Source organism: Danio rerio, chromosome 7 (genome assembly GCF_049306965.1).
Source record: "Danio rerio strain Tuebingen ecotype United States chromosome 7, GRCz12tu, whole genome shotgun sequence".
Lineage (NCBI taxonomy): Eukaryota > Metazoa > Chordata > Actinopteri > Cypriniformes > Danionidae > Danio > Danio rerio.
Genome location: NC_133182.1, coordinates 45,176,178 through 45,188,199, shown reverse-complemented (window position 1 = coordinate 45,188,199; position 12,022 = coordinate 45,176,178). Strand labels below are relative to the sequence as shown.

The 12,022-nt window shown below is 36.9% G+C and overlaps 2 protein-coding genes across 2 annotated transcripts; one reads left to right on the top strand and one right to left on the bottom strand.

Moving 5' to 3' along the window:
- Window positions 1–23: 23 nt before the first annotated feature.
- On the top strand, window positions 24–5,907 carry tk2 (thymidine kinase 2). Its single transcript, NM_001002743.2, is given in 10 exon segments — window positions 24–262; window positions 548–585; window positions 704–778; window positions 1,662–1,715; window positions 1,977–2,066; window positions 2,222–2,295; window positions 2,401–2,489; window positions 3,208–3,287; window positions 5,027–5,107; window positions 5,253–5,907. Coding segments are annotated over 10 exon segments (807 nt in total). The 5' UTR covers window positions 24–117; the 3' UTR covers window positions 5,334–5,907.
- si:ch211-189a15.5 lies at window positions 5,730–11,440 on the bottom strand. Its single transcript, XM_017357077.4, has 2 exons — window positions 10,717–11,440; window positions 5,730–8,579 (listed from the first exon to the last, which is right to left on the bottom strand). Exons 1-2 carry the CDS (start codon window positions 11,050–11,052, stop codon window positions 7,383–7,385), a joined length of 1,533 nt encoding a protein of 510 aa, XP_017212566.2. The 5' UTR covers window positions 11,053–11,440; the 3' UTR covers window positions 5,730–7,382.
- Between the last annotated feature and the right edge of the window lie 582 nt (window positions 11,441–12,022).

Genomic DNA, 12,022 nt, shown 5'->3' with positions numbered 1-12,022 from the left:
CATGTTTGGTTGCTCCTTAGTGTTGCACGTAACATTGCAAGTTTAGAGCATCATCATGAGTTTACATAACTCTTGCGCCTTTATATGTAACTTCTAGAGATCGAAGGAGCAAACGGGATGATTGTAAACTCCTTTAAAGGGTTGTGTCGTGTTGTCTTACCTCTGTATTCACACAAATCTTTGTCAACAAATATACTTGTCCGACATAGAGCAGCGCTGGGGAAGCATTTACTCGGGCACTGGCGCAGCAGCACATCTCACGGTAAGTCCTCTGTCAGCTTCCGTTCCACGCAATATAACAGCGACCACCGCTCTGCTTTTCATTCACATTTAACGTTATTAGTTCTCGTCAATTTCACATTGTCCTTAAATTTTGACTAACCGGCTATGTCATGTGCAAGACGCCTTGTTACAGTTAACGTGTCTCACAATTTTGAGATGAGCTTAATAAGCTCGTTGTCTTTTGCGTCCCCGAGCCTCTGAATGTCATACAGTATTACCGCTTAATCTGAGGAGATTGTCATGATGTTTTCTTCTTCTTCTCAAGGGAAACTGGTCAGAAATGGAGAGGGAAAGAAGTCAGTGGTGAGTTGAACACTGCAGCATCTCTTCTCTGAAAGATGGACGACTGAAAACAGTGAATGAGTTCTTGTCATTGATGTTTATGGGTCGTTGTTTTAATCAATTCTTCCACACTATTCAGATTTGTTTAGAGGGAAATATAGCAAGTGGAAAAACGACATGTCTGGAGTACTTCAGCAAGACCAGTGACATTGAGGTAATACAGAAAAATTATGTAATAATGCTCACAGTGCCAGAAGTCTCTCATCCTTTAACCCTGTTATTGATTTATTTGATTGAATAATGGAATTTATATAATGAAACCCACAAATCAGCCACTTTTTACTCAATCTGGTGTTTTAACATAGTGTGCCTTTCCTTGTAAAAAAAAAAAAAAAAATCAAAAAAATAAATGTGTTACGTTTCTCACCGTTTCTGTTAGAATGTCCCTTACCACAAAAGGTAAGGGACATTCTAAATCCACCAGAAAAAACCCAAATCACTGTCAAAACTTGTATTTGTACTTGTAATTAACCCTAACTACTAACTACTGTAAAAAGAATGAGTCCCAATTCCACAGATAAAGTGAAAACATGTTAAGTGTTTTCTCCCCATTGAAGTCTATTATAAAGAAAAAGCTTAATGTGGCTTAATGTACCTTAACAACAAGCGAGGGAAACCAAATTTCTATCAAATTGTACTTGTGATTAGCACTACTAGCAAAATAATGAGCTCTAATTTTAGTGGGTGAAAAACATTGCTTAACGTACCTCAACAAGTCTGCACACCAAAACTGTATGACATTTTACTTGTAATTAACACTAACTACTAGCAAAAGATCAAGCCCTAATTCTGTGGATGAAATGAACAATGTGAAATTACTCTGTCTTCTAAAAGAGCCTTATTCTAGTTGCTAATGAATACAGTTGTATAGATTAGCATGAGCAGTACATTTACAAAAGAAAAATGTCCCTTTGTTATCTGAGATAAAGAAGGGCATTCTGTGTTGTAACATCAGGTTGTGTGAATGGTGACTGCATTTTCAATTTGGTGAAAACCGTCCCTTTAAAAGCTAAAAAAAAATGCCTGTTATGTTTCAGGTGTTGACAGAGCCTGTGTCCAAATGGAGAAATGTACAGGGATGCAATCCATTGGTAGGACTCCAGTGGCGCCTCATTATGAGTTTAAGGAGTGCTGTGTTCTTTCTGTTTACTTTAAGTTATCATCATTGTAAAAACACACTGGTTTATTAATAGTTTTCACTGCATTTGTTTTGGTTATTTATAAATAGAGGCTATAGCTAATGCATTTATGTTTCACATAATAAAGCGTACTGTACTTCTACGTTGCAAAACAATGTGTATTTGAGTTACAAATATTGTCTTGGTCACCCTAACTTATTTATTCTACCGCAGGGATTGATGTACCAGGACCCGACTCGATGGGGACTCACTCTTCAGACCTATGTTCAGCTTACAATGCTGGATCAACATGTCTCGCCAATGGCATGTACAAATACTCTTTGACATCAGTTTTATTTTCACTTGCTTCACATGCATCTGTTTTTATTCTGCTGTACAATCAGTATCCCTTCCTTCTGGGTGATTGGAAAAAAATAAATGACTTCAATAACTTCTTGTTGTTTTCATTATGATTACAGACAGCACCTATCAGAATGATGGAGAGATCTATTTACAGCGCAAAGTACATATTTGTGGAAAATCTTTATAAAAGGTATGTTTTTTTTTTTTTTACCAAAGCCATAGCTCTCTTATTTTTAACCTAAGATTGAACTAATCATTAAATGAGTACTTCTGTGTTGTTTTGTTTCCTTGACAGTGGAAAGATGCCCGAGGTGGACTTCGCTGTTTTAAGTGAATGGTTTGAGTGGATCATCAAGAACATCTCTCTTCCTGTGGACCTCATTGGTATGACACCTATATATGTGTTTTGTATTTTATAGGGCCGCACGATTCTGGCTAAAATGAGAATCATGATTTTTAATTTTGTTTTTGCTTAAAATCAAGAACACGCTTTTCTCACTATTCTGTAAATGTAAAACCAAGGTTAATATGAGTAGACTTTTATCACTGTTATTTCTCAAACATATGGTAACAACAACAATAATATTAGGCCTATGTGTATGTTCAGCATTTCTGTATATATATTATGGAAGAATGCTTCCTTGTCAAACTCTAAATTGATTTGATATAGTAAATTTAAAGCCATGTTGTCTGTTCAACCACTGTATGAATGGTCAATGCTTGACAGCCTGTAGTACGGGAATGTTGATAAGCCTTCCCTTTTCAAAATGTGCTGCATGCAGTAGACCAATCACAACAGACTAAGCCATCAGACCAATCACTGCAGATTAGTGTCATGTAAAGAAGAGTTTTGGAAAAACGTTTCATTTAGCAAGCCTTATGTGTGTCGTTGTGCAAATGAAGTAAACTAAATGCTTTTTTTAAGACAGTGACAGTGTTTCTAGAACTTGCATGCATTTCAGCGTGTTCTTAAGGATTCCCAAAACTTAAATATCAATCTTTTCATAATCCATGATAAGGGTGCTTAAAATAGTTAGTGAAATGCTGGATGTTACCGTTTTTTTTTTTTTTTTTTTTTTTTTTTTTTTTTTTACCGTTTCAGTTTACCTGCAAACCTCACCACAGACCTGCCATGAGAGACTGAAGCAGAGGTGCAGAGAGGAAGAGAAGGTTATTCCCTTGGTGAGCTCAGCATTTCTTCAGTTTTTGTCCAACCAGTGCATGAAAAACAGAACTGAAACACAGCAAATGTGAAACTAAACCCAACGCACAATCTCCAAGGCTCTGTTTCTGCATGAGACACATTACCATACAGTTCCACCTTTTATTTAAGGGCACCAATGATGAAAATCATCTTTTCGAAGCCGAACCGTGTGTAGGTATAGTGTGTCCACAGTCATATTGGGGGAATAGAAACACAATAAGCCTTTTTTTTTTTTTTTTCATTTCCTGACGTTAAAATTTGGTCCAAATCCTTCCCATTTGAGGCTTACCGATATGTGACATAGGATTGCGGTTTTCCCGCCCACCAAATTAATTGACAGCTGTGTATCAACATGTTTCTGTAGTTACACGTATAATCATATCCACAGGACGTGCGCCGGTGTGTGGACGTTAAATCAGGATTATTTGGTACATTAACATGACGCATATCCATACAGCAGTGTATATTAACATGTATCCTGTCACATTTTCCATGCAAAAACAGTGCAAAGTTAAATGTGTGTGCGTGAACTTTGTAATGATATTGTGTGTGACTCATTGTGGCAGAAAGGCTTGAATTAACTTCACAACAAATACATCATTGGGAAAGTTCCTACAGTAGTATTTTCTTACAAACGTTACCTGAGACCTGATACCTTCATGTCTGTCACTGTGCTGTTTATCTGACGCAGCCGAGGCGGAGATTAGGGCACACTCAAACAGCAACATTTTGTTCAGAGCAACAATCTAATTGGTGTTTTGAGCTGAAACTTTACAGACACATTCTGGAGACAGAAAATATTTATCTAACATCTTGGAAAAAAGATAAAATAGGTGCCCTTTAAAATGTCCAAGTGCGTTCACCTGAAATGTGATTTAAATAAGCTTTTCATTGATGTAGGGTTTAAAAAAAATAGAAATACTGAGAAAATCGTTTTTCAAATTGGTCAATCTCATTTTTTCGCAGTGAATATTACTAATTCAAAATGTTTTGGTTTATTTACAATAGAAAAAGTACACTATTTCTTCAAAGAACACAATCATCACTTAATATTCTAATGATCTTTAGCATAAAGGAAAAATGACCTATACAATGTGTTTTTGGCTATTGGCAATATAGGGAGATTTTGTAGTCAAGATTTTACAATTTATTTAATCACTTTTGTGAGAGCACTCACTGTGATGCATGAGTGAAAAGCCATGTTACGCTGCTAAAAAGTCCAAAAGCAAGCAATGAAAATAATGTGGTTGACATCTGTTATTTTGATCATAATCTTTTCTGTTTTGGTACCACATTGAACTATGAATATCTTGGTTTGGTCTGCTTTCTCACAACACATGCCATAATGATAATGTGTTTGGTCAGTAGAAGGTTTTTTGTGGCTGTTTATTCAGCCACATGAGCATTTACACTGTAAAAGCAATCAGATGAAATGCATTTCCATTTGAATAGCATTACCGGATTTTCAAAGGCTTTCTAGATCACAGATGATTTACAGTAAGTAATTATTGCAACTTTCTTAGTACTGGGTTGCAGCTGGAAGGGCATCCGCTGTGTTAAACATATACTGAATAAGTGTGCGGTTCATTCCGCTGTGGCGACCTCTGATGAATAAAGAGACTAAGCTGAGGGAAAATAAACAAATGATTGCAAACATTACGCAATTGTATTGTACAGAATGAAAGCAATCACACTTTTGCTGATGTTCACTCTTTAGGAATATCTAGAATCAATCCATAACCTGTATGAGGACTGGCTGATTCATCAGAAGTCATTTCATGTTCCTGCTCCTGTTCTTGTAAGTTTCTGCAAGTGGATAAAAAGCTTTATTTCCTTAAGTTACATCTATTTTGACACATTATCATGCTTGGACATTTCTGAACTCGTATTGTTGGATGTACTATATATATTGAAGTATTTATTTTTTTGACATTGGTGAACAGGTAATCCCTGCTGATCATGATCTTAAGAAGATGCTGCATCAGTTTGAGGAGAACAGAGAGAAGATACTCATGGCTCGTTGAGTAAAGGATCTGACAGAACGATGGTATATCAGTCTATAAATGTTTTCAGCTCTCTTGGAGACCGAAAAAACCAAGCACTTTTGACTTCAAACTGAATTTATAATATGTAAACATTCCTCTTGCAATGGAAGCTGACATGCATAGTAGGGTTTATAAATTCATAAATTAGATGTTTTATTTAAATGCTGCCTGTTATGTTTTGTGTGTTTTTTTTTTAGTCAATGAAGGTGTGATTTAAACATCTAGCTTTATTTTTTACCTTTATGGAATCATTCCATATTACATGAAACTACTGCACTTGGAAATGTTTTCTATTCAGAATGTTTATATTGGATCATATAGATGTTTAATATGTGCTTCAGTTACTACATTTACATTGACAACATCACACTCAGGTTTTACGAAGTATCCCTTTGTTTTATTTTCCTGTTCATTTTTTTCTGTTGCCACTTGAAGGTAATGTCTAACAACAGATGTTATTGGCCAGTTTTGTGTTACTGAAGTTATTACTGTGACCATTGTAATTTATACAACACAAGGCATTGTTTTAAATAAAATGAAAACATTGATTTTATCACATTGCAGTTTGCATTAATATCTTTCTCTGCGGTGCTCCACAGTTGTACAGTAAGATAAATAGGAAATTGGTTACACCTGGTTACTCTTGATCAATAGCGATACATTGGCGCACCATCTTTTGAACACAATTTAACCCACGTTTATTTAAGGTAGACGTTCCTGCAAAACAAATGTTCCATTAAGACATGTAGGTGCACATTAAGCTGGCTCTACATTTAGTAAGGCACAGAACCTAATATATCAAGCTCAAACAATCATTTTGACCATAAGTTTCATGAAAATTATAGCAGCAGAAACCTTCCTTCACTTCAAAAAGCTATTAGATAAAAAGACAAAGGTCACACAGACATTCCCATCACCTTCATAAGATACCACAGCTAATCCAAAATAAAGGCTTCATTAAGGCTCACCATCAATGAAAATGCTATGTACATCATTACTTTTTTTGAGAGCACGTACACTGCAATACTGCAGCACACTTAAAAAAAAAAAGATGTCAAACTCACTTCCATTAGGGTCAAAGTCTTGCGGAGTTTGGCCCTGTCCCAAATGGTGAAGGCTTTTGTGCACTTGCACTGTCACATTTTGTGGATATTTTAATAATGCTGCCTTTCCTGATAACTCAGAATTTGGAATTTTTCTAGTTGGAAATAATGTTTAGATGTCAGACACCTGACCTGTGAACCCATGGCAGATTGAAGAACCCTGACTTCAGCATGACCCGTCATTCAACCTCACTTCACAGATGCTGGCTAGTTCTGCTTCAGTGAAATTTGAGAAACATATGTGAAACAAATAATAATTATTGCTAAAATAATGACAATTTCAAGTATATTTATATTACAAAATGAGCAGAAACCCAACCAATAAAGCCTATTTTATATATTATATTTCTTTTACAGTGCAATATATAATGTTCTTTTTTGTCAGCTGTATTTAAAGTACAGCTAGCATTTTCTTATTGTTTTAGCCATAATTAGAACAAAAACATGAAATGTTTTGAAACATTCACATCTTGTGGCAAAAATGCATCCGTGATGCAAAATTGACTGAAAAGCAGTGAGTTCGGAAGTGGGACATTTTTCTGCAGAAATTTACACCTGACTTTGTCTGAAACGCAATAAAAGAACACAAGAACATTGGAGGTCCCATTTGTCACTTTAGAGTTAGGGAGTGTTCACGGATTATTCCCTTGATGTGTACGTTTGCCAGATGACTTTATGTAATAGTCAATGTGCATTACAGCATAAGTGTGGACTAGCAAAGAATTGTCACTGGACTTACAGCATCAACCTAAAGCACATCTAACTGAGATAATTGCGTCCTTAGGACTAACTTGAAAAGTGTTCATGACAGACACAGGTTTGATTGAACTAAAAATGTAAGATTTAGGTCCTCCAGGAGCTGAGTTTGACATCCTAGTTTTAAAATCTTTGGAATGGATGAGAAACTTGCAATACTTTTAAGTGTCTAAACTATGACATATGTTTGGACGAGGTCATCTTCTGCAGGCTGAGATGTTGGACTCCTCTGTGCACTTGAGCCCTCGTTGGCAGTTTGACAATGGTCAGTTGGCGATCCGAACACTGGTGCACATCCTTTTGGCACACAAGGGATGTAGATGGACTGGGGAGGCTCCCTAATGGTGTCCTCTTGTGCAAGAGTGCCATCAGATCTAGCGCAGCTTCCACAACCTGAGATGTTGCACACAGGCTCTTGGGATGAGCTGCACAAGATAGGCGGGCTCATGCAATCTGGGGATTTTGTAGGTGGGGTTGTGATGTCATTGTGTCCATTGCATGGGTGGGCCTGTGCAGTCTCCTCTGTGGGGTATTTAAGGGGTTCATCCACACTAAGTTCCTTCATCTGCATTTTCCCCATCTGCTCGGTAAGCTCAGACAGGCCGTCTTCTGTTAAGACTTCACCTTGTAGAAGTGCTCCGACTTTAAGGACTATGGGTTTGGCATCCAAAGGCTGGGTTTCTACAATTGAGTTTGGATTGTGTGGCTTTAGATGACCTGGGCTGGTCTCAGTGTGTATGGCTATAGACTGAGGGCCACTCATCTCAGTACTTGTCTCGTGGAACAGGCCTGCATTGTGGCCCCTGGATCCAGCCCACTCCTGGGCCTTGAGCGGTTGCATAGATCTTTGGGACTTTCGGAAAATGGGATTTTGTCTGAAAGCCAGGTCTGGGTAAGCCTTCCACATCTCCAAGATAGACTTATCATCAGTCTCAAATGATTTGGGTGGTCTTTCTTCATCAGAAACTGCATCTTCTTGAGACTTGTCCACTTCTTGATCATGGCTTTTAAGTGACTCTTGTGGCTGCAGTTCCTCTGGGTTTTCCACAAGGTCACCTTCAGGTTCTGCAGCTTCAGGTTTTGCACCTTCTACCCCTGCAAGATCTTCCACAACATCTTGAGTAGCTCTCTTTTGCATGATCTCCAGACATTCTACATGTGATTTCTGGTTCATAAGCTCCAGAAGATAATCACACTCCAACCTTGCAAGAAAAAGGTCAAAACCCATAGTCCTGGCCTTGTCTAGGTCAAAACTGTCAGAAAGTCTATACTCTGAGTCTGTTTCTGTGTATCCAATGAGGTGAAGAATACTCCTGGCAAAAGGCAATACTGGCTTGATGTAATAGACAAAGTGTCCTGTAAATGTCTAAGAGAAATGGAGGAAAACAGGACCAATTAATAACACTGTAATAAATAATATTTAGAGACTTCTTTCAGGTCTCCTTATCATTTTTATTAACTGTAACTGGACTTATATATAACTCACTATTTACTTGTTCCAACTTTATTTCTGTTAAACATGAAATATATATATATATATATATGTATATATATATATATATATATATATATATATATATATATATATATATATATATATATATATATATATATTTTTTTTTTTTTTTTTTTTTAAGAAAGATGGAAAACTGTAAACACTGACTTATATGAAATTATTGTTATTATTATTATTTTTTTTATTATTGAGCAGTTCCGTGCAAATGTCAACCTTGCCAAGAAGAAAAAAAAAAGTTTTCACTAAAACACAGAAACCTAGTTTTCTGGGTTTTTTGGGTAAGCAAGTATTTTTAAAGTACTTTAGAAATACTCAAAAATGCATCTGTCAGTGTTTTCAATCTATTATTTTTGATTTACCAAAGTCACACAAGTGGCAATTTCACATGTCACATCCATAACGACACTTTTTCCTCATAAATGTAAAAATATTAAAATAAAACCAATCATTTTTGTTTTATAGTGAGCCAAGTCTATTTTGATTAGCATTGTTCTTTTGGGTTGAGCAGTTTAATTCACAGAACTTCTACAAAGTATGTTGTATACTGTAAACTTGCAGACTTTTTTGGTCACATCCATAATGCATGTTTATTTTCTTCATTTACAGTACAAAACATGTTTGAAGATTGATATTTTTCTGGTCCTGTAACTATGTGGTCAGTTATTCTGGAAAATATAAAAGTTAAATTTTGTTTATATTTTTTATATAATGTTCATGTTTACTTTCTTTGCAAATGTATGTTTTGCGTTTTTAACCAGCAAATTGCAAATCCATAACGCTGGAATTGCTCTACTATAGAAGTTGATGGTTACAGGTTTACAGCTTTCTTTTAAATATCTTCTTTTGTGTTCAGCAACAACAAAAAATCTAGTGAGTAAATGGTAAGTACATTTTCATTTGTTTTAGAATTATCTGCATTTAGAATCATCTAAGGATTCAGTATTACTTTTTAAACTTCATTAATAATTAAGAATGAAATGATCAATGAATATGGTAATTAATATGGTTTTGGTGGTTCATTCCGCTGTGGTGACCCCTGATTAATAAAGGGACTAAGCTGAAGGAATGTGAATGAATGATCGGGTGTTTTCAATTAGTCTTTATTCACCTTACTAAAAAGTACTTACCTAAATAGGATACCAATGCAGACCATCAAACTATCTATGACTGATTTAAGCTGTTTCTAGCGTTATCATATCTCAGAATATTTGCAGAAGTGATTATGCATTGGCATTACACTTATGCACTGGATATGCCTTTGAGTTCACCCCAAAGAGGAGGTTTAAACACAAAACGAAGCATGAGAAACAAAGGTAATCTGCAACATCTGTTTATACTACTACTAACAATACTAATATTACTAATAAATTAGTCTGAAAATGGTTAGTTGATAAAAGCTGGCCTTCTGGAGTGGTTTAATGCTCACAACAGGTCTAACCAACAGATACGTACCTCAAACCTTTTAAAAAAACTAGAAAACAAACCAGCACAAGCAGGCAGAGTCCACAGAGGAACAAACTAGCTGAGCATGGTTTAAAATTAAGTGTACTGAACATGGTTCTGTATATGGTAAACATTTAGTATGATAGCTATCAAAGCAGACTGTCAATGTACCAGCCGATGAACAGGCTAATGAAGCTGGGAAAGATCACTCTCTTGATGTTTGCCAACCTTTAGTTTAGCCAGAAAAATTGTTTAATAAATGTCTGAGACATTAGATGAATTGTCTGGGACCCATTTAATACTAAAGTAATATTGTAATGGCATGTATTTTTATTTTTGTGATATTCCCTGTATTTTAGCCTACTTTCTGTCTCCTGCTTATCAGCAGATAAGTCCCCCTATACCCTTCGAAAAACTACCAGTTAACAGTCCAGCACAAGCAGGCTATGAGGCCAGAGAAGAAGAACAAACCATCTGAACATGCTTTGGGTAGTTTCTGTCATCAGCTGGCCGGGTAACCTTACCAGAGCCGTCTTTAAATTACCTTCAGTGTTTTGATCTCTTTCTTCCAGGGGAACAGAAAGAGGTTGACGCAGAACATCTCGAGCAGCTCGAGGGCTCTCCTGAAGTCGTTTACTCTCCTCTGGCCGTCCCGCTGCTGCGCGCACGTGAACAGGCGCTCATAGAAGTCCCCCGTGTGAAGGCTCTTCCGCGGCTCCGCGTCCGAAAACAGCAGCGCGAGTCTGTCCTCATCTGTCACCTGCGTCTCTGGACACGCTTTCACACCGCCTTCGCCGCAAACTTTCTCGTAGTACTGTAAATACTGAGCAAACGCGTCTTTTCGCGAGACAGACGACGGATCTTCGACGCTGTTGGTCATGTTTGTGACAGAAAAAGTGATCAAGTTGATCAACTCCCGATGAGGAAGCGAAAGTAGACTGAATATGTAAATGAGCAGTGATGATGATGAGTATGAATATGCAGGTATCGCCAGCGACGCAAATACGGAAGAGCCTCGGATGTTTATTTCTTATATTCTAGTTTAGGCAAGGCTGACTTTGCTTAAAGGTTGACATTTCTATAAATGGTCATGATGGCCAGTGAGCGAAGCGGTGTATGGCAGGCATTAGCGGTAACATGTCTATCCAAATACATTCATCTTAGCGCCGAAACGTGTGTATTGCAAATCTCTAAGTACACTTAATTTTAGCAGCTATTTTGTCCGAGAAACGGTTGATGTTATAGCCCACCTACATGTCCCCATTGTTTTTGTTCCCTCAGACGCGAGCAACATTACTGACACCTAGCGGTAAGTAATTATCATGACTTCGTGTGAAACAATGCCCGGAAGATGGCGATGCCATCACAAAATTGACGTGTACGCACGTCAAAGCAGTCAGTGATGTCACAGAGGGAAACACCTGATTTGTGAGATGATTTTCCTAAAGAAATACCCTTTAAGATGGCATATCTTTTGCAATAATCACACTGTGTCGCAATATTGTATAGCTATCAAAGTACAACCAGCTGACAAATGGTTCAGCTGGCAAAAGGCTTGTTTTGTTGTAGGCCAATCTTTAGTTTAGTCTGCCAAACTGTCCTGTAAATGTCTGAGAGAAAAGGAAAAAAAACAGACTATTATATTGTATAATATAATATTAAATACTAATTAGTACTATATTGTAATGACATCTTTCTTTTTTCTGATATTCAGTGGGTACTTCATTAAGAAAGGGGGTTCCCAAACTTTTTAGCCCACAACCTCCAACATAACAATGCCAGTGACTCGTGACCTACATTTTTCTCTGAGGTGGTTATAAAAATATAAACCTTGTACACAACACATACCA

Coding starts and splice junctions, on each gene's coding strand:
- si:ch211-189a15.5 (XM_017357077.4), bottom strand. CDS start 11,052: ATGACCAACAGCGTCGAAGATCCGTCGTCTGTCTCGCGAAAAGACGCG. Junction 8,580..10,716: donor AAGAGATCAAAACACTGAAG/GTAATTTAAAGA, acceptor CATTTCTCTTAG/ACATTTACAGGACACTTTGT.